This window comes from Dendrobates tinctorius, unplaced genomic scaffold, assembly GCF_039654945.1.
Source record: "Dendrobates tinctorius isolate UK_male_01 unplaced genomic scaffold, ASM3965494v1 ptg000332l, whole genome shotgun sequence".
Classification (NCBI taxonomy): Eukaryota; Metazoa; Chordata; class Amphibia; order Anura; family Dendrobatidae; genus Dendrobates; species Dendrobates tinctorius.
In genome coordinates this window covers 15777051-15800437 of record NW_027361998.1, presented here as the reverse complement: position 1 = coordinate 15800437, position 23387 = coordinate 15777051, and the positions used below count along the sequence as shown (strand labels likewise).

At 53.8% G+C, this 23387-nt stretch overlaps 1 protein-coding gene across 2 annotated transcripts in view; it reads right to left on the bottom strand.

The window, feature by feature from the left end:
* The window catches only part of DNMT3A (DNA methyltransferase 3 alpha), a 243543-nt gene that overhangs the window by 210575 nt on the left and 9581 nt on the right, over positions 1-23387 (bottom strand). For both annotated transcript variants that reach the window (XM_073562042.1, XM_073562041.1), the window contains exon 2: positions 13264-13570. In XM_073562042.1, coding sequence (XP_073418143.1) covers positions 13264-13338 — 75 coding nt within the window. In that variant the 5' untranslated portion in view covers positions 13339-13570. The remainder of the gene's footprint in view (positions 1-13263; positions 13571-23387) is intronic.

Here is a 23387-nt window from a genome sequence, read left to right as displayed (position 1 = left end):
CAACACACACACACATAAGTCTCCATCTCAAGGCCACCCACCTTGAGATACATAACAGTCCTTCAGGATTCTGCCACTCATCCTCTCTCTTGGGACATCAACACAGCACCCCCTAGCGGACACAGTGGTCACTACACCACACTGTATATACTGTATTGACTCGTCCCCTTTGTAACAGCTCTTGTACATTTTTATAAGCACTTCCTAATTGTTGGATTAATTGTATAAAATCTAATAGCTTTGTTCTTCTTGCTCTATAAAACCGCACCCTTGAAGGATTGTGAGGCTCAACGTTACCAGTACCAAGCGATCAGTCGTGCCCAGCTCTAGAGAGGTGGCCCAAAGCTAGAGAGGCGACCCAGCACGTGCCCAGCTCTAGAGAGGTGGATCAACGCTAGAGACGGCCCAGCACATGCCCAGCTCTTGAGAGGTGGCCCAATGCTAGAGAGGCGGCATGGCATGTGCCCAACTCTAGAAAGGTGGACCAATGGTAGAAAGGCGGCCTAGCACATGAGCAGCTCTAGAGGTGTGGCCCAAAGCTAGAGAGGCGGCCCAGCACATGCACAGCTCTAGAGAGGTGGCCCAATGCTAGAGAGGCGGCCCAGCACCTGTGCAGCTCTAGAGAGGTAGCCAAAAGCTAGAGAAGCGGCCCAGCACATGCACAGCTCTAGACAGGTGGACTAACGCTAGAGAGGCGGCCCGGTATGTGCCCAGCTCTAGAGAGGTGGCCCAATGCAAGAGAGGCGAGGCGGCCCAGCATATGCCCATCTCTAGAGAGGTGGAGCAACACTAAAGAGGCGGCCCAGCACATGCGCAGCTCTAGAGAGGTGGCCCAATGCTAGAGAGGCAGCCTGGCATGTGCCGAGCTCTAGAGAGGTGGAGCAACACTAGAGAGGAGGCCCAGCACATGCTCAGCTCTAGAGAGGTGGCCCAAAGCTAGAGAGGCGGCCCAGCACATGCGCAGCTCTAGACAGGTGGACCAATGCTAGAGAAGCGGCCCAGCACATGCGCAGCTCTAGAGAGGTGGTCCAATGCTAGAGAGGCAGCCTGGCATGTGCCGAGCTCTAGAGAGGTGGAGCAACACTAGAGAGGCGGCCCAGCACATGTTCAGCTCTAGAGAGGTAGCCCAAAGCTAGAGAGGCGGCCCAGCACATGCCCAGCTCTAGACAGGTGGACCAACACTAGAGAGGCGGCCCGGCACATTTCCAGCTCTAGAGAGGTGGCCCAACGCTAGAGAGGCGGCCCAGCATATGCGCAGCTCTAGAGAGGTGGCTCAATGCTAGAGAGGCAGCCTGGCATGTGCCCAGCTCTAGAGAGGCGGACCAATGCTAGAGAGGCGGCCCAGCACATGCCCAGCTCTAGAGAGGTGGCCCATCGCTAGAGAGGCAGCCTGGCCTGTGTCTAGCTCTTGAAATGCGACCCGACATGTTCCCAGCTCTAGAGAGGTGGCCCATCGCTAGAGAGGCAGCCTGGCCTGTGTCCAGCTCTTGAAATGCGACCCGACATGTTCCCAGCTCTAGAGAGGTGGCCTGGCGCATGCCCACATCTAGAGAGGTGGCCTGGCGCATGCCCACATCTAGAGAGGTGGCCTGGCCTGTGTCCAGCTCTAGAGACGCGACCCGACGCATCACAACAATGTTGGTGACGAAACTATATGTAATGCCTGGTGACAGGTTAGGTTCTCTGCTTGGAGACACCACTATAATATCCTGTCATTTGCACTAGAAGAATAAGTACAGTTTTTTCCATTAACATAATGGACAACCAAGGAACCCCATTATACTTAGTAGGGTCCGCCAAAGAACTGATCCGTTTCTTGAAGGAATTTTATAAAAATATACGCTAATTGCTAGTGTGAAGCCGGCCTTAAATAGGAGTACAGGTAAACTGAAAGAACTAAATTAATATTTCTTACTAAACAATACAGCCCAAAAGATAATAAATCTATTCAGCACCATTGCATGATCCAGATTTCACCGCAGACACAGTATGATGGGTTAGTGAATCCAGCATTAAGCAGGGGGTTGGACACGATGACCCTGGAGGTCCCTTCCAACTCTTACATTCTAGTATTCTATGACTTGCCTGTATACTTTACTAACACGAACACTGAGAAAAGAAACAGTTCATAACCATCACCAGACATCACCAAGACCTCATAATCATCACCAGACATCACTGAGGCCTGCTAACAATCACCAGACAACACCAAGATCTCCTAATAATCACCTTGACCTCCTAACCATCACCTGACAACACCGTATCCTCATAACTATTACGAGTAATTACTGTGACCTCATAAACATGACCAGTTATCAGCGTGATCACATAGCCATCAGCCGACATGACTGTGCCCCCATAACCATCACCGATACCTCCTATTCAATCAACCGACATCAATGAGACCTCCTAACCATCACCCAACATCACCAAGACCCTATAACCATAGCTCGACATCACCTTGACCTCATAACCATCACCCGACATCATTGTGACCTACTAACCATCACCCGATATCACCATGACCCTATAACTATCACCCGACATCACCATGACCTCATAACCGTCATCACCAAGACCCCATCACTCTATATCACCATGAGATCACCATAAGATCCCATATCCTTCACCCAACATCACCATTATCCCATAACCAGTCATTACTGTGACCTCATAAACATCACCCAACATCACCATGACGTCATAACCGTCAGGCATCACCAAGACCCCATAACCATCAACCGACATCATTGACCATCACCCTACATTACCATGAGATTCCATAACCGTCACCCAACATCAGCATGATACCATAACCAGTCATTACCGTGACCTCATACATCACAGAGACTCCATAACCATCACCCAACATCACCGTGACCTCATAACCGTCAGGCATCACCAAGACCCCATAACCATCAACCGACATCATTAACCATCACCCTACATTACCATGAGATTCCATAACCGTCACCCAACATCAGCATGATACCATAACCAGTCATTACCGTGACCTCATACATCACAGAGACTCCATAACCATCACCCAACATCACTATGAACTCATAACCATCACCCAACACAACCATGACCTCATAACCTTCAGCCATCACGTGACCCCATAACCGTCACTCTATATCACTATGAGATCCCATAACCAAAACCATTATCCCATAACCAGTCATTACCGTGACCTCATAAACATCACCATGACCTCATAAGTCAGGCATCACCAAGAACCAATAACCGTCAGCCGAAATCATTGACCCCATAACCATCACTCTACGTCACCATGAGATTCCATAACCGTCACCCAACATCACCATTATCCCATAACCAGTCATTACAGTGACCTCATAACATCAGCCAATATCACAGTGACCACATAACCATCAGATGTCACTGTGCCCCCATAGCCATCACTCAACTTCATTGAGACCTCCTAACCATCAGACAACACCGAGAACTCCTAACGATGGGCGAGTAGCATCATTGCTCGGGTCTCCCCGAGCATCCTCGGGTGATCTCTGAGTATTTTGGCATGCTCGGAGATTACGTTTTCGTCGTCTCAGCTGCATGATTTCTGACTTGCAGACAGGCTGAATACATGTGGGAATTCCCTAACTAACAGGCATTACTCACATGCATTCAAGCTGTCTAGTAGTCGCAAATCATGCTGCTGCGTCAACAGAAACTAAACCTCCGAGCATGCCAAAATACCCAGAGGACACTCGAGCATGCTCGGGGAGACCCGAGCAACGACTATACTCGCTCATCACTACTCCTAACCATCAACCAACATCATAGAGCCCTCCGAACCATCACCCGACATTACCGAGACCCCATAAGCATCACCCGTCATCACCGTGATTTCATAACTGTCACCCAAAATCACCATGATCTCATAACCATCAAAAAACATCACACTGACCCAATAACCATCAGCAGACATCACCGTCTGGGCCTCATCATTCCTAGACACATGGTGAGCTGAATTCGGGACCATCTATATGAGGGTTACCTATTCGTTTCTGATCAAAAAACGTTCCCTAAGTAGCTCATTAATTTTACGTGTTTGCGGTAACGGGGTTCATGTACTCACTAGTTGTAGTATATGCATTTGTTTGTATATTGGCCGCAGCGTATCAGTGCATCTACATATTATAATACTAGAGGCGTACCCCCTTCTGATCTCGTACCGTCACTAAACAGGACTGTGATCTTATATCCTTTGCTAGACGTGATCACGACTTCAAAGGGTTGTAATTATATCTGGTCCTTTAGTCATAGTCATGTCTGCCGTGATGGTTCTGGGGTCACCGTGTTGTCTGCTGATGGTTCTGGAGTCATAGTTTGCCTGCTGATGGTTCTGGGACCACAATGTTGTCTGCTGATGGTTCTGGGGTCACAGTGTTGTCTGCTGATGGTTCCGGGGTCACAGTGCTGCATGCTGATGGTTCCGGGGTCACAGTGCTGCCTGCTGATGGTTCCGGGGCCACAGTGCTGCCTGCTGATGGTTCCGGGGCCACAGTGCTGCCTGCTGATGGTTCCGGGGCCACAGTGCTGCCTGCTGATGGTTCCGGGGCCACAGTGCTGCCTGCTGATGGTTCCGGGGCCACAGTGCTGCCTGCTGATGGTTCCGGGGCCACAGTGCTGCCTGCTGATGGTTCCGGGGCCACAGTGCTGCCTGCTGATGGTTCCGGGGCCACAGTGCTGCCTGCTGATGGTTCCGGGGCCACAGTGCTGCCTGCTGATGGTTCCGGGGCCACAGTGCTGCCTGCTGATGGTTCCGGGGCCACAGTGCTGCCTGCTGATGGTTCCGGGGCCACAGTGCTGCCTGCTGATGGTTCCGGGGCCACAGTGCTGCCTGCTGATGGTTCCGGGGCCACAGTGCTGCCTGCTGATGGTTCCGGGGCCACAGTGCTGCCTGCTGATGGTTCCGGGGCCACAGTGTTGCCTGCTGATGGTTCCGGGGCCACAGTGTTGCCTGCTGATGGTTCCGGGGCCACAGTGTTGCCTGCTGATGGTTCCGGGGCCACAGTGTTGCCTGCTGATGGTTCCGGGGCCACAGTGTTGCCTGCTGATGGTTCCGGGGCCACAGTGTTGCCTGCTGATGGTTCCGGGGCCACAGTGTTGCCTGCTGATGGTTCCGGGGCCACAGTGTTGCCTGCTGATGGTTCCGGGGCCACAGTGTTGCCTGCTGATGGTTCCGGGGCCACAGTGTTGCCTGCTGATGGTTCCGGGGCCACAGTGTTGCCTGCTGATGGTTCCGGGGCCACAGTGTTGCCTGCTGATGGTTCCGGGGCCACAGTGTTGCCTGCTGATGGTTCCGGGGCCACAGTGTTGCCTGCTGATGGTTCCGGGGCCACAGTGTTGCCTGCTGATGGTTCCGGGGCCACAGTGTTGCCTGCTGATGGTTCCGGGGCCACAGTGTTGCCTGCTGATGGTTCCGGGGCCACAGTGTTGCCTGCTGATGGTTCCGGGGCCACAGTGTTGCCTGCTGATGGTTCCGGGGCCACAGTGTTGCCTGCTGATGGTTCCGGGGCCACAGTGTTGCCTGCTGATGGTTCCGGGGCCACAGTGTTGCCTGCTGATGGTTCCGGGGCCACAGTGTTGCCTGCTGATGGTTCCGGGGCCACAGTGTTGCCTGCTGATGGTTCCGGGGCCACAGTGTTGCCTGCTGATGGTTCCGGGGCCACAGTGTTGCCTGCTGATGGTTCCGGGGCCACAGTGTTGCCTGCTGATGGTTCCGGGGCCACAGTGTTGCCTGCTGATGGTTCCGGGGCCACAGTGTTGCCTGCTGATGGTTCCGGGGCCACAGTGTTGCCTGCTGATGGTTCCGGGGCCACAGTGTTGCCTGCTGATGGTTCCGGGGCCACAGTGTTGCCTGCTGATGGTTCCGGGGCCACAGTGTTGCCTGCTGATGGTTCCGGGGCCACAGTGTTGCCTGCTGATGGTTCCGGGGCCACAGTGTTGCCTGCTGATGGTTCCGGGGCCACAGTGTTGCCTGCTGATGGTTCCGGGGCCACAGTGTTGCCTGCTGATGGTTCCGGGGCCACAGTGTTGCCTGCTGATGGTTCCGGGGCCACAGTGTTGCCTGCTGATGGTTCCGGGGCCACAGTGTTGCCTGCTGATGGTTCCGGGGCCACAGTGTTGCCTGCTGATGGTTCCGGGGCCACAGTGTTGCCTGCTGATGGTTCCGGGGCCACAGTGTTGCCTGCTGATGGTTCCGGGGCCACAGTGTTGCCTGCTGATGGTTCCGGGGCCACAGTGTTGCCTGCTGATGGTTCCGGGGCCACAGTGTTGCCTGCTGATGGTTCCGGGGCCACAGTGTTGCCTGCTGATGGTTCCGGGGCCACAGTGTTGCCTGCTGATGGTTCCGGGGCCACAGTGTTGCCTGCTGATGGTTCCGGGGCCACAGTGTTGCCTGCTGATGGTTCCGGGGCCACAGTGTTGCCTGCTGATGGTTCCGGGGCCACAGTGTTGCCTGCTGATGGTTCCGGGGCCACAGTGTTGCCTGCTGATGGTTCCGGGGCCACAGTGTTGCCTGCTGATGGTTCCGGGGCCACAGTGTTGCCTGCTGATGGTTCCGGGGCCACAGTGTTGCCTGCTGATGGTTCCGGGGCCACAGTGTTGCCTGCTGATGGTTCCGGGGCCACAGTGTTGCCTGCTGATGGTTCCGGGGCCACAGTGTTGCCTGCTGATGGTTCCGGGGCCACAGTGTTGCCTGCTGATGGTTCCGGGGCCACAGTGTTGCCTGCTGATGGTTCCGGGGCCACAGTGTTGCCTGCTGATGGTTCCGGGGCCACAGTGTTGCCTGCTGATGGTTCCGGGGCCACAGTGTTGCCTGCTGATGGTTCCGGGGCCACAGTGTTGCCTGCTGATGGTTCCGGGGCCACAGTGTTGCCTGCTGATGGTTCCGGGGCCACAGTGTTGCCTGCTGATGGTTCCGGGGCCACAGTGATGCCTGCTGATGGTTCCGGGGCCACAGTGATGCCTGCTGATGGTTCCGGGGCCACAGTGTTGCCTGCTGATGGTTCCGGGGCCACAGTGTTGCCTGCTGATGGTTCCGGGGCCACAGTGTTGCCTGCTGATGGTTCCGGGGCCACAGTGTTGCCTGCTGATGGTTCCGGGGCCACAGTGTTGCCTGCTGATGGTTCCGGGGCCACAGTGTTGCCTGCTGATGGTTCCGGGGCCACAGTGTTGCCTGCTGATGGTTCTGGGGCCACAGTGTTGCCTGCTGATGGTTCTGGGGCCACAGTGTTGCCTGCTGATGGTTCTGGGGCCACAGTGTTGCCTGCTGATGGTTCTGGGGCCACAGTGTTGCCTGCTGATGGTTCTGGGGCCACAGTGTTGCCTGCTGATGGTTCTGGGGCCACAGTGTTGCCTGCTGATGGTTCTGGGGCCACAGTGTTGCCTGCTGATGGTTCTGGGGCCACAGTGTTGCCTGCTGATGGTTCTGGGGCCACAGTGTTGCCTGCTGATGGTTCTGGGGCCACAGTGTTGCCTGCTGATGGTTCTGGGGCCACAGTGTTGCCTGCTGATGGTTCTGGGGCCACAGTGTTGCCTGCTGATGGTTCTGGGGCCACAGTGTTGCCTGCTGATGGTTCTGGGGCCACAGTGTTGCCTGCTGATGGTTCTGGGGCCACAGTGTTGCCTGCTGATGGTTCTGGGGCCACAGTGTTGCCTGCTGATGGTTCTGGGGCCACAGTGTTGCCTGCTGATGGTTCTGGGGCCACAGTGTTGCCTGCTGATGGTTCTGGGGTCACAGTGTTGCCTGCTGATGGTTCTGGGACCACAGTGTTGTCTGTTGATGGTTCTGGGGCCACAGTGTTGTCTGCTGATGGTTCTGGGGCCACAGTGTTGCCTGCTGATGGTTCTGGGGCCACAGTGTTGCCTGCTGATGGTTCTGGGGCCACAGTGTTGCCTGCTGATGGTTCTGGGGCCACAGTGTTGCCTGCTGATGGTTCTGGGGCCACAGTGTTGCCTGCTGATGGTTCTCGGGCCACAGTGTTGTCTGTTGATGGTTCTGGGGCCACAGTGTTGCCTGCTGATGGTTCTGGGACCACAGGGTTGCCTGCTGATGGTTCTGGGGTCACAGTGTTGCATGCTGATGGTTCTGGGGCCACAGTGTTGTCTGCTGATGGTTCTGGGGCCACAGTGTTGCCTGCTGATGGTCCTGGGGTCACAGTGTTGCCTGCTGATGGTCCTGGGGTCACAGTGTTGCATGCTGATGGTTCTGGGACCACACTGTTGTCTGCTGATAGTTCTGGGGCCATAGTGTTGTCTGCTGATAGTTCTGGGGCCACAGTGTTGCATGCTGATAGTTCTGGGGTCACAGTGTTGCATGCTGATGGTTCTGGGGTCACAGTGTTGCCTCTGGGGTCACAGTGTTGCATGCTAATGGATCTGAGACCACACTGTTGTCTACTGATGGTCCTGGGGTCACAGTGTTGTCTGCTGATGGTTCTGGGGTCAGTGTTGTGTGCTGATGGTCCTGTGGTCACAGTGTTGTCTGCTGATGCCTATGAGATTATGTTGACATCTGGTGATGGATATGGGGTCACCTTAACGTTTGGTGATGGCTATTGGGTCACAGTGATGTTTGGTGATGGTTATGAGGCCATAGTGTAGACTAAATGCTTGATCACTTGTCTGTTCGGCCTCTGTGTTCCTCTGTTCCTGTAACAATTGGTCTTCCACTCCTCCCATAAGACAGGTAATTCATCTGATTCTTTTTAAAGGGGACCAGTCAGGACATTTTGCCAGCCGGTGGGGGGGGGGCGAGGCTACCAGCCGGTGGGGGGGGGGCGAGGCTACCAGCCGGTGGGGGGGGCGAGGCTGTCGGCCGATGGGGGGGAAGCGAGGCTGCCGGCCGATGGGGGGGAAGCGAGGCTGCCGGCCGATGGGGGGGAAGCGAGGCTGCCGGCCGATGGGGGGGGAGCGAGGCTGCCGGCCGATGGGGGAAGCGAGGCTGCCGGCCGATGGGGGGAAGCGAGGCTGCCGGCCGATGGGGGAAGCGAGGCTGCCGGCCGATGGGGGGGGCGAGGCTGCCGGCCGATGGGGGGAAGCGAGGCTGCCGGCCGATGGGGGGGGCGAGGCTGCCGGCCGATGGGGGGGGCGAGGCTGCCGGCCGATGGGGGGAAGCGAGGCTGCCGGCCGATGGGGGAAGCGAGGCTGCTGGCCGGTAGAGGACACGAGACTACCAGCGATATCTAGCACCACCCACATTCCGGGCAGCCAGGAACTTACAAAGAAGATAACTACAGAGTATTTTTTTCCTTCTTTACTGGGGCGTTCAGCGTTACCGCCATGTTAGCGATGCCCCTTACACGACCTGTATGGCATTGGGGGCAGAGTAGTATCCAGGTAGGCACACAGGTGGGTTATAGATCTGCGTTGTCGCTTTCTGAGCACTGCGCGACCCCTCGTCCTCACCTGTCATGTACGGGCCCCTCATTATCCGCAGCTGCTTTGTCACAGGGAAAATCCAAAGTTCGTTTTGACGCCCGGAGGGAATAAGAAGATAACGATTCCAGCCAAGAGTCAGACAGAAAGGTGTCTGCACCGCGTATGGGAGGCGACTCCAGGGTGAAGCAGCACTAGAGGCGGAGGATGGGCGTATGTATTAATACACAGCCATGGTCGCAAGTGTTGGCACCCGTGAAACTGTACCAGTAAATGAAGTATTTCTCCCACAACATTATCACAATTCCCCGTGTTTTGTTATACACAGGTTTATTTCCTTGAGAACTGAGAAAAGGCAAATTGGACAAAATTTCATACAAAACCCCAAAAATGATCCGGACAATATTGTCCACTCTCAACTTTTAATATTTGGTCACCCCCATTGGAATAAATAACTGGAATCCATCGCTTCCTACAACCATCCACAAGCTTCTTGCTCCTCTCAGCCGGGATCTTGGACTTTTCTTACAATCTGCTCCCGGTCTCATATTTCCTCTATTCCCGACAGTGATTGTAAGATCTCTCCACAGGTGATCACTGGGATTTAGATCCGGACGCATTGCTGCCACTTCAGAACTCTCCAGCGCTTTGTTTCCATCCATTTTTTGAAGTGTGTTTTGGGTCATTTTCCTGCTGGGAGACCCATGACCTAGGACACCAACCCAGATTTCTGACACTGGGCATTACATGCCACCCAAAATCATTTGGTAATCTTCAGATTTCATGATAACTTGCACACAGTCAAGGCCCCTAGGGTCAGAGGCAGCAAAACAACCCCAAAAGGTCTTTGAACCTCCATCATATCTGACTGTAGGTACTGTGTTTTATTCTTTGTAGTCCTCAGTCCATTGTCAGTAAACAGTAGAATGATGTGCTTCACCAAAAAGCTCTATCTTGGTCTCTTCTGTCCACAAGACACTTTCCAAGAAGGATTTATGTTACTCACGTAAATTTTGGCAAACAGCAGTCTAGCTTTTTTATGTCTGTGTCAGCAGTGGGGTCCTCCTGTGTCTCCTGCCACAGGGTTTCATTTCATTCACGTGGACAGATAGCTGGCGCTGACACTGATTTCCCCAGAGCCTACAAGACAGCTTGAATTTCTTTGGACCTTGATTGGGGTTATCCACCATGCGGACTATCCTGCATTACAACCTTTCATCAATGTTTCCATGACGTCCACTTTCAGGGAGATTAGTTACAGTGCCATGAGTTGTAAACTTCTTGACTATGTTGCACACCGAGGACAAAGGAACATCAAGATCTCAGGAGATGGACTTGTAACATTGAGATTGCTGATACTGTGATTGTTGATACTGTTCAACAATTGTGGTTCTCCAGTCCTCAGACAGTTCTCTTCTCCTCTTTCTGTTCTCCATGGTTAGTGTGGCACACACAGACACACAATACAAAGATTGAATCAACTCCGCTTTTTATCTGGTGTGATTTTCACATTGCCCACACCTGTTACTTGCCACAGGTGAGTGTGAACAAGCATCACATGCTTGAAACAAAGTTGTTTACTCACATTTTTGAAATGGTGCCAACAATTTTGTGCAGCGCCTTTTTTTTCTCTGGTTTTTTTTTGTGTTGCTACAATACACACAAAGCAAATAAACATGTATATAACAAAACATGCGGAATTGTGACAATTTACTGGGAGAAATACTTCATTTTCAACAACTATTTCAAGGGTGATATCATAAATGGCGTGGCGTTGTTCAGATTTAGGGCTGAGCACCTTAATGTGACAGGGATGTATGACAGCTTTGTGATTCCACCGCTGGGACCCCCATCATCCCTTGATGACAGAAGCAAAGGTCTCACACGTGCAGCTTCACTATAGCCCCTTTTGTCAGCAACAATTAAAGAGAAACTGTCCATAAGATCAACGGCCCACACCGCACACATAGGGACATACAGGTCTTTGAGGTGTAAATCCATCTACACCTTTATCATTTCTAGCTGTTGCTGCATTTCTAAGTAATCAGTGACTTCATTCCTATGAGCTGTTAAGTGCTCTAAGAGTGAAAGAGCACTTCCCGAGCTTCTGCCTCCCGAGGTTGTTTCTTGCACCTAGCACCAGCCTCTTCAGCTTGATTGATGGCTAGCTTTCTTTTTGACGTTAGGCAAAAAAAAAAAAAAAAAACAGTCACTGGGGGAGAAACAAACTCATTAGACGAAGGCTCGGGAAGTGCTCTGTCACTCCCAGAGCACTTAACACACATTGAAAATAAAGCCAATTACTCAGTAATGCAGCAACAGATTGAAATGTAAATCCATTGACACCTTAATATCTTCTCAGATCTGCATGCCCATATGTGCGGCTTAGGTGGCTGAGTTGACTGACGGTTTCACGTTCAAGAGACTTTAAGAATAAGCTCCTGTATGTACATGTAGAATAACACTATTTCTGGCCATTTTGTGACTTGTATTCTGCATTCACTGGTTTTCCACTTTGAAGGCTCCCTCTCTAATTTCCAGTTACCTCTGAGCTAGTGGGAGGAGACGAGCTGCTATGAGTATGAAGAATACTATTCAGCAGTACTGAGCAGTGTAGTTGTGAATCCAGCTCTGCTATGAGATAAAAGCTCACTAGAAAGCATCAGTATGAAGAATATTATTCAGTGGTACTGAGAAGTGTACTTGTGGATCCAGCTCTATGGTAAGTTAAAAGCTCACTAGAAAGCACCAATATGGAGAATATTCTTCAGTGGTACTGAGCAGTGTAGATGTGTATCCAGCGCTGTGGTGAGATAATACTGAAAAGAAATTATCGGCATGGAGAACACTCTACAGCAGTACTGAAAAACATAATGGTGTCTCGCTGTAAGGTAAGATAACATTTGAGATAAAGAAGAAGTCTGGTGGACATTATACAGGAGTACGAAGTGACGTTGTGATGTTAGCATTGGAGTGAGATAAAGCACATACTAGAAACTTCAGAATCATGGAGGACATTATACAGCAGTACATAGCTGAGTAGCTGTGAACCCAGTTCTGAGTGAGATAAAAGAATTACTATGAAGTAGCAGCACAGATAACTTTGTACAGCAGCATATCTGTGAATCTAGCTCTGAGAAGACAAAACACTAGCTCCAGCAGCATGGAGGACATTATAAAGCAGTAGTAAACTGTAAATCCTTGAATTGTGCTCCGTGGTGAGATAAACACTTACCAGAAAGTATTAAAATTGAGAAAATGTATACAGTACTGAGCAGAGCATTTGTTATTCCAGCTCTGGAATGAGATAAACACTTACTAAAAAACATCAGCATAGAGAATATTATGCAGCAGATGTTATTCCTCCTTGGAGGAGGTGAACTAAAACACGAGTAAGTGTCACCAAGAGAGCTTTATACAGTAGTACTAAGTCCAGCACTAGAGTGAGGTAAAACACTCACTAGAAAGCACTGTCTGTGTGTCTCTGCATCTCTCACTCTGCTTCTCCGCCTTTCCTTCCGTTGACTTAAATAGGCAGCTGTGATCTGATCAGTGACCTGGCTATCTGTAATTTCAAGTAGGATTTTAGCATTTTTTTTCCTGCTTGACCGATGAATTCAGGAGATGGAGGCGGAAAAGAAATGGCTCATAAAAGGAGATAGAGGTAAATTGGATAAGGATGGCGCCCAAGCCCTTGAGCTCCAGGGATATGCCATGCCTGATGTGACTAGAAAGGTAGCAGTGTTACGGGAGTATTGCGCAAGAGGACACGGGCCGCCCCGCCCAAGAGGACACGGGCCGCCCCGCCCAAGAAGAGCAGAACATGAAATCTGCACAATACAACACGTCACTAACCTTGTGTGACTGGACAGCGTCGGTGTCTGGCTCGGAGTTGCTGGTGTTGAGAATAGTACCATTGGACAGCATCATTGGGAATGGTTTCCTGTAAATCCTGGGAGGGTGACACGGAGGAGTCCACAGGATGACACAGTAAAAATCCACAACAAGTAAAAAAAAAAAAAAACAAAGTCAAGGATTCAATTCATCAAAAAAGTAAAATGAGAGCACCAAGTGGAGATTTGTCAGTGAGTTACGCCCGTGTGCCTGCGCGTTCCATCTGGCGGTCTGTGCCTCACGTCCCTGCAGATCTTCCGCCTTTGTCCTACATGGAAGCAGAAAAAACAAAGTATCAGAAAGTCGCCGTCACCTGAACCAACACCAGATCCTTCACCTCCTATATACCAGTGTATGGATCAGGTTACAGCATCAATGAATATCAGCTCCGGGGAAAACCACCAAAGCGTCTGGACGAACGCCACAAAGTCACCGCAGTCGCTGCACTAAGAGGAGAGATCAGATACACTGTGTCCTCACATCATACCACGAACCCGGCGGTGACCGGCATACTCCACAGGATCACTGCCACCCGGTGACCGGCATACTCCACAGGATCACTGCCGCCCGGTGACCGGTATACTCCACAGGATCACTGCCGCCCGGTGACCGGCATACTCCGCAGGATCACTGCCGCCCGGTGACCGGCATACTCCGCAGGATCACTGCCGCCCGGTGACCGGCATACTCCGCAGGATCACTGCCACCCGGTGACCGGCATACTCCACAGGATCACTGCCGCCCGGTGACCGGTATACTCCGCAGGATCACTGCCGCCCGGTGACCGGCATACTCCGCAGGATCACTGCCGTCCGGTGACCGGTATACTCCGCAGGATCACTGCCGCCCGGTGACCGGTATACTCCGCAGGATCACTGCCGCCCGGTGACCGGTATACTCCGCAGGATCACTGTCACCTGGTGACCAGTATACTCCGCAGGATCATACTGGGAACAGGAGATAGTAATACAGAGGAGTACAGGGGTACAGAGGAGTGTATGGGGGGGGGGGACAGGAGATAGTAACCCAGAGGAGTATACAGGGAACAGGAGATAGTAATACAGAGGAGTATACGGGGAACAGGAGATAGTAATACAGAGGAGTATACGGGGAACAGGAGATAGTAATACAGAGGAGTGTATGGGGAACAGGAGATAGTAATACAGAGGAGTATACAGGGAACAGGAGATAGTAACACAGAGGAGTATATGGGGAACAGGAGATAGTAACAGGAGTATACGGGGAACAGGAGATAGTAATACAGAGGAGTATACAGGGAACAGGAGATAGTAATACAGAGGAGTATACAGGGAACAGGAGATAGTAACAGAGGAGTATACGGGGAACAGGAGATAGTAACACAGAGGAGTATATGGGGAACAGGAGATAGTAATACAGAGGAGTATATGGGGAACAGGAGATAGTAATACAGAGGAGTATACAGGGAACAGGAGATAGTAACACAGAGGAGTATATGGGGAACAGGAGATAGTAATACAGGAGTATACAGGGAACAGGAGATAGTAACACAGAGGAGTATACGGGGAACAGGAGATAGTAACAGAGTAGTATATGGGGAACAGGAGATAGTAATACAGAGGAGTATACAGGGAACAGGAGATAGTAACACAGAGGAGTATATGGGGAACAGGAGATAGTAATACAGGAGTATACAGGGAACAGGAGATAGTAACACAGAGGAGTATATGGGGAACAGGAGATAGTAACAGAGGAGTATACGGGGAACAGGAGATAGTAATACAGAGGAGTATACAGGGAACAGGAGATAGTAACACAGGAGTATACGGGGAACAGGAGATAGTAATACAGAGGAGTATACAGGGAACAGGAGATAGTAACAGAGGAGTATACGGGGAACAGGAGATAGTAACACAGAGGAGTATATGGGGAACAGGAGATAGTAATACAGAGGAGTATACGGGGAACAGGAGATAGTAATACAGAGGAGTATACAGGGAACAGGAGATAGTAACACAGAGGAGTATATGGGGAACAGGAGATAGAAATACAGGAGTATACAGGGAACAGGAGATAGTAACGGAGGAGTATACGGGGAACAGGAGATAGTAACACAGAGGAGTATATGGGGAACAGGAGATCGTAACAGAGGAGTATACGGGAAACAGGAGATAGTAATACAGAGGCGTATACAGGGAACAGGAGATAGTAACAGAGGAGTATACGGGGAACAGGAGATAGTAACACAGAGGAGTATATGGGGAACAGGAGATAGTAATACAGAGGAGTATACGGGGAACAGGAGATAGTAATACAGAGGAGTATATGGGGAACAGGAGATAGTAATACAGAGGAGTATATGGGGAACAGGAGATAGTAATACAGAGGAGTATATGGGGAACAGGAGATAGTAATACAGAGGAGTATACAGGGAACAGGAGATAGTAACACAGAGGAGTATATGGGGAACAGGAGATAGTAATACAGGAGTATACAGGGAACAGGAGATAGTAACAGAGGAGTATACGGGGAACAGGAGATAGTAACACAAGAGGAGTATATGGGGAACAGGAGATAGTAACACAGAGGAGTATACGGGGAACAGGAGATAGTAATACAGAGGAGTATATGGGGAACAGGAGATAGTAACAGAGGAGTATACGGGGAACAGGAGATAGTAATACAGAGGAGTATACGGGGAACAGGAGATAGTAATACAGAGGAGTATATGGGGAACAGGAGATAGTAACACAGAGGAGTATACGGGGAACAGGAGATCGTAACAGAGGAGTATACGGGGAACAGGAGATAGTAATACAGAGGAGTGTATGGGGAACAGGAGATAGTAATACAGAGGAGTGTATGGGGAACAGGAGATAGTAACACAGAGGAGTATACGGGGAACAGGAGATCGTAACAGAGGAGTATACGGGGAACAGGAGATAGTAACAGAGGAGTATACAGGGAACAGGAGATAGTAATACAGAGGAGTGTATGGGGAACAGGAGATAGTAATACAGAGGAGTGTATGGGGAACAGGAGATAGTAACACAGAGGTGTATACGGGGAACAGGAGATAGTAACACAGAGGAGTATACGGGGAACAGGAGATAGTAACAGAGGAGTATACAGGGAACAGGAGATAGTAACAGAGGAATATACGGGGGTGCAGGAGACGGCAGCATACGGGGGTGCAGTGTATACTCAGCTCAGAGATCCTGTGCACACCTCGTCCTCTGTCTGCTCCCTGGTTGTTCTCAGCTCGCCGAGTCTCCCTTATATAAGCCCCCATATCCAGGATGGACGATGAGGCGCCATCCTACTCTCCCTCACGATGCCGACCTGCAGACACCGGTGGGCAGCAGGTGGCGTACTGAGGCATCGCCAGCTCATCGCCTCCTCCTACCTCCATTCTGCAAATCTATTTACTTCATTTAACAATGTGAACGATGCGTCCCAAGCACGACCATTTCAAAGATGTCACCTGCAGTCCTATGTAAACACCACAGATAACAGTGACAACTCTAAGTACAGATAATGTAGTAGATGTCACCTGCAGTCCTATGTAACACCACAGATAACAGTGATAACTCTGAGTACAGATAATGTAGTAGATGCCACCTGCAGTCCTATGTAAACACCACAGATAACAGTGATAACTCTGAGTACAGATAATGTAGAGGTCACCTGCAGTCCTATGTAACACCACAGATAACAGTGATAACTCTCTGGGTACAGATAATGTAGCAGATGTCACCTGCAGTCCTATGTAACTGCACAGTCTTTGTGATGAAATGCTGTCTGATTGCAGTCACCACTAGGGGGAGTTCTGCAGCTTCTGAGAAGTGATCACACAGCTCTGGAGCCCCCTCTAGTGGAGGGATGACATGACTGCAGTGATCTCTGTCACTGTCCTGTGCACAGAAGCTGGTGATGTCAGGGAGCACCCAGCTCCGCCATTAACCCCTCACCCTCCAGCTAGTGAGCCCCCGGATGTGTCCTGTGTATCTAATCCTATCACTTGCGATACAACTTGCTGGCGTACCTCATCTCATCTTGTGCTGCACCGTCCAGTGTAGCTCAGTCTGACATGTGCAACGCCATCTGGTGTATCTCAGCCTGTGTTATGTGATACCAGCTGGTGCATCTCCGCCTGTGTTATGTGATACCAGCTGGTGTATCTCAGCCTGTGTTATGTGATACCAGCTGGTGCATCTCCGCCTGTGTTATGTGATACCAGCTGGTGCATCTCAGCCTGTGTTATGTGATACCAGCTGGTGCATCTCCGCCTGTGTTATGTGATACCAGCTGGTGCATCTCAGCCTGTGTTATGTGATACCAGCTGGTGCATCTCCGCCTGTGTTACGTGATACCAGCTGGTGTATCTCAGCCTGTGTTACGTGATACCAGCTGGTGTATCTCAGCCTGTGTTACGTGATACCAGCTGGTGCATCTCCGCCTGTGTTATGTGATACCAGCTGGTGTATCTCAGCCTGTGTTATGTGATACCAGCTGGTGCATCTCCGCCTGTGTTATGTGATACCAGCTGGTGCATCTCCGCCTGTGTTATGTGATACCAGCTGGTGCATCTCCGCCTGTGTTATGTGATACCAGCTGGTGCATCTCCGCCTGTGTTATGTGATACCAGCTGGTGCATCTCCGCCTGTGTTATGTGATACCAGCTGGTGCATCTCCGCCTGTGTTATGTGATACCAGCTGGTGCATCTCCGCCTGTGTTATGTGATACCAGCTGGTGCATCTCCGCCTGTGTTATGTGATACCAGCTGGTGCATCTCCGCCTGTGTTATGTGATACCAGCTGGTGCATCTCCGCCTGTGTTATGTGATACCAGCTGGTGCATCTCCGCCTGTGTTATGTGATACCAGCTGGTGCATCTCCGCCTGTGTTATGTGATACCAGCTGGTGCATCTCCGCCTGTGTTATGTGATACCAGCTGGTGCATCTCCGCCTGTGTTATGTGATACCAGCTGGTGCATCTCCGCCTGTGTTATGTGATACCAGCTGGTGCATCTCAGCCTGTGTTATGTGATACCAGCTGGTGCATCTCAGCCTGTGTTATGTGATACCAGCTGGTGCATCTCCGCCTGTGTTATGTGATACCAGCTGGTGCATCTCCGCCTGTGTTATGTGATACCAGCTGGTGCATCTCCGCCTGTGTTATGTGATACCAGCTGGTGCATCTCCGCCTGTGTTATGTGATACCAGCTGGTGCATCTCAGCCTGTGTTATGTGATACCAGCTGGTGCATCTCCGCCTGTGTTATGTGATACCAGCTGGTGCATCTCCGCCTGTGTTATGTGATACCAGCTGGTGCATCTCAGCCTGCGTTATGTGATACCAGCTGGTGCATCTCAGCCTGTGTTATGTGATACCAGCTGGTGTATCTCAGCCTGTTATGTGATACCAGCTGGTGCATCTCAGCCTGTGTTATGTGATACCAGCTGGTGTATCTCAGCCAGCGAAACCTTTCGTTCCGGCACCCTCAGGTGATGCGGCTTGCTCAGGAATGTGCGGCCTCGGACACCTCACCCACCTTAGGTTGGGCCCCGGCGTCCCCTCCTGAGGTGAGGAATGCAGGTGTGAGTTGCAGCCACGAGGGGTTAATAGCCACACTGCACCGAACCCTGCACCGAGATAAAGGAGGAATGTCGCCTCACACGGCAGCATAATAGCATATAGATATAATGCAGCAGGTGTCAGGGCCGCAGGACACACAACGCGGCACGGAGACGCAGGACAAGTGTCGGGGTCGCAGGAAGGGTAGCCGGGGACGCAGGAAGGGTAGCCGGGGACGCAGGAAGGGTAGCCGGGGACGCAGGAAGGGTAGCCGGGGACGCAGGAAGGGTAGCCGGGGACGCAGGAAGGGTAGCCGGGGACGCAGGAAGGGTAGCCGGGGACGCAGGAAGGGTAGCCGGGGACGCAGGACGGGGCGCGGGGACGCAGGACAAGTGTCGGGGACGCAGGACGGGGCGCGGGGACGCAGGAAAGGTACCGGGGACGCAGGAAGGGGTGCGGGGACGCAGGAAGGGGCGCGGGGACGCAGGAAGGGGCGCGGGGACGCAGGAAGGGGCGCGGGGACGCAGGAAGGGGCGCGGGGACGCAGGAAGGGGCGCGGGGACGCAGGAAGGGGCGCGGGGACGCAGGATGGGGCACGGGGACGCAGGATAGGGCGCGGGGACGCAGGATGGGGCGCGGGGACGCAGGAAGGGTAGCGGGGACGCAGGAAGGGGCGCGGGGATGCAGGATGGGGCGCAGGGACGCAGGAAAGGTACCGGGGACGCAGGAAGGGGAGCGGGGATGCAGGAAGGGGAGCGGGGACGCAGGAAGGGGAGCGGGGACGCAGGAAGGGGCGCGGGGACGCAGGAAGGGGCGCGGGGACGCAGGAAGGGTACCGGGGACGCAGGAAGGGGCGCGGGGATGCAGGACAGGGCGCGGGGACGCAGGAAGGGTACCGGGGACGCAGGAAGGGGCGCCGGGACGCAGGATGGGGCGCGGGGACGCAGGATGGGGCGCGGGGACGCAGGAAAGGTACCGGGGACGCAGGAAAGGTACCGGGGACGCAGGAAGGGGCGCGGGGACGCAGGAAGGGGCGCGGGGACGCAGGAAGGGTACCGGGGACGCAGGAAGGGTACCGGGGACGCAGGAAGGGTACCGGGGACGCAGGATGGGGCGCGGGGACGCAGGATGGGGCGCGCCAGCTCCACAACACAGACGGCGGAGAGAGCGCCAGCTCCACAACACAGAGTACGGAGGGAGCGCCAGCTCCTCAACACAGACGGCGGAGGGAGCGCCAGCTCCACAACACAGACGGCGGAGGGAGCGCCAGCTCCACAGACGGCGGAGAGAGCGCCAGCTCCACAACAGACGGCGGAGGGAGCGCCAGCTCCACAGACGGCGGAGATAGCGCCAGCTCCACAACACAGACGGCGGAGGGAGCGCCAGCTCCACAACACAGACGGCGGAGGGAGCGCCAGCTCCACAGACGGCGGAGAGAGCGCCAGCTCCACAACAAAGACGGCGGAGGGAGCGCCAGCTCTACAGACGGCGGAGGGAGCGCCAGCTCCACAGCACAGACGGCGGAGGGAGCGCCAGCTCCACAGCACAGACGGCGGAGGGAGCGCCAGCTCCACAACACAGACGGCGGAGGGAGCGCCAGCTCCACAACACAGACGGCGGAGAGAGCGCCAGCTCCACAACACAGACGGCGGAGGGAGCGCCAGCTCCACAACACAGACGGCGGAGGGAGCGCCAGCTCCACAACACAGACGGCGGAGGGAGCGCCAGCTCCACAACACAGACGGCGGAGGGAGCGCCAGCTCCACAACACAGACGGCGGAGGGAGCGCCAGCTCCACAACACAGACGGCGGAGGGAGCGCCAGCTCCACAACACAGACGGCGGAGGGAGCGCCAGCTCCACAACACAGACGGCGGAGGGAGCGCCAGCTCCACAACACAGACGGCGGAGGGAGCGCCAGCTCCACAACACAGACGGCGGAGGGAGCGCCAGCTCCACAACACAGACGGCGGAGGGAGCGCCAGCTCCACAACACAGACGGCGGAGGGAGCGCCAGCTCCACAACACAGACGGCGGAGGGAGCGCCAGCTCCACAACACAGACGGCGGAGGGAGCGCCAGCTCCACAACACAGACGGCGGAGGGAGCGCCAGCTCCACAACACAGACGGCGGAGGGAGCGCCAGCTCCACAACACAGACGGCGGAGGGAGCGCCAGCTCCACAACACAGACGGCGGAGGGAGCGCCAGCTCCACAACACAGACGGCGGAGGGAGCGCCAGCTCCACAACACAGACGGCGGAGGGAGCGCCAGCTCCACAACACAGACGGCGGAGGGAGCGCCAGCTCCACAACACAGACGGCGGAGGGAGCGCCAGCTCCACAACACAGACGGCGGAGGGAGCGCCAGCTCCACAACACAGACGGCGGAGGGAGCGCCAGCTCCACAACACAGACGGCGGAGGGAGCGCCAGCTCCACAACACAGACGGCGGAGGGAGCGCCAGCTCCACAACACAGACGGCGGAGGGAGCGCCAGCTCCACAACACAGACGGCGGAGGGAGCGCCAGCTCCACAACACAGACGGCGGAGGGAGCGCCAGCTCCACAACACAGACGGCGGAGGGAGCGCCAGCTCCACAACACAGACGGCGGAGGGAGCGCCAGCTCCACAACACAGACGGCGGAGGGAGCGCCAGCTCCACAACACAGACGGCGGAGGGAGCGCCAGCTCCTCAACACAGACGGCGGAGGGAGCGCCAGCTCCACAACACAGACGACGGAGGGAGCGCCAGCTCCACAGACGACGGAGGGAGCGCCAGCTCCACAGACGACGGAGGGAGCGCCAGCTCCACAGACGACGGAGGGAGCGCCAGCTCCACAGACGACGGAGGGAGCGCCAGCTCCACAGACGACGGAGGGAGCGCCAGCTCCACAGACGACGGAGGGAGCGCCAGCTCCACAGACGACGGAGGGAGCGCCAGCTCCACAGACGACGGAGGGAGCGCCAGCTCCACAGACGACGGAGGGAGCGCCAGCTCCACAGACGACGGAGGGAGCGCCAGCTCCACAGACGACGGAGGGAGCGCCAGCTCCACAGACGACGGAGGGAGCGCCAGCTCCACAACACAGACGGGGCCAATATCCACTTACAGGGCCAATAAATCCCAGGAGAAGCGTCCTTCATGCTGTGCATCCTCCTTTCTGTCGCGCGCAGTTATACACCACATACCATAGATATGAATGATAGAAACCTCTTCTTTACTTTATGATACTAGAACCCCCACCACGCAGCAGCTGCCAAGGCAAACAGGACCATGGGGGGGCATTAAAAGAGGTCTGGATACACATGAGGAGAGCATTATACTGCCTCTGTACAAATTCCTGGTTAGACCGCACATGGAGGACTGTGTACAGTTTTGGGCACCGGTGCTAAGGAAGGATATAATGGAACTAGAGCGGGTACAAAGGAGGGCAACAAAATTAATAAAGGGGATGCGGGAACTACAATACCCAGAGATTAGCAAAATTAGGATTATTTAGTCTAGAAAAAAGACGACTGAGGGGCGATCTAATAACCATGTATAAGTATATAAGGGGACAATACAAATTTCTCTCCGAGGATCTGTTTATACCAAGGAAGGTGACGGTCACAAGGGGGCATTCTCTGCGTCTGGAGGAGAGAAGGTTTCTCCACCAACACAGAAGAGGATTCTTTACTGTTAGGGCAGTGAGAATCTGGAATTCCCTGCCTGAGGAGGTGGTGATGGCGAACTCAGTCGGGGGTTCAAGAGAGGCCTGGATGTCTTCCTGGAGCGTAACAATATTGTATCTTACAGTTACTGTTAGGTTCTTTAGAAGGACGGAGATCTGGGGATTTATTCTGATGGAATATAGGCTGAACTGGATGGACACATGGCTTTCTTCGGCCTTGCTATGTTACTAGGTTAGTTGCACGCCGCTCCCTCAGTTTGGATCCACACACACACAGCGTAGGCCTCCCGTATCAGGCGGATGACCACACTGAGGAGGCAGGGACGGGGAGTCAGGGTCCGGCCAGGCCCTGCTCACACGGCGGGCGACACAGGCCTCGGACCACGCATTAACCCTCTGTGAGCTGCCCATGCAAGGGTTAAATCTCCTCTTTCTCACAGCCAGAGTACAAAGCTGTGTCTGATTACAGCAGAGAACTCAGGGGGTAAATGAGGACGAAGAGAAGACGGATGAGATTATCTGCAGATTACATCCCTGTCCCCCATATAGAGGCAGCGGCGCACACCCTGCCTCCTCCTCCACCGCCACCAATGTGCTGCCTGCTCCTGCGATACCCCCTTGGGGCAACATAAACAGGAGACGTCAGCGGCCTCCCGGCACCACGAGACGATTCATATCAATCCCAAACATGTACGAAACACGTATGTGCAGCCACCAACGTGTCCACAAAATGTATGAGCCCCGACAGACGTGTACATGTCTCCGACAGAGGTGTATATCATCAGACGTGTAGATGTGTCAGCAGACATGTATGATTAGACATGAATCACCAGAGCTACAGGTGCGGGTGACGAATCT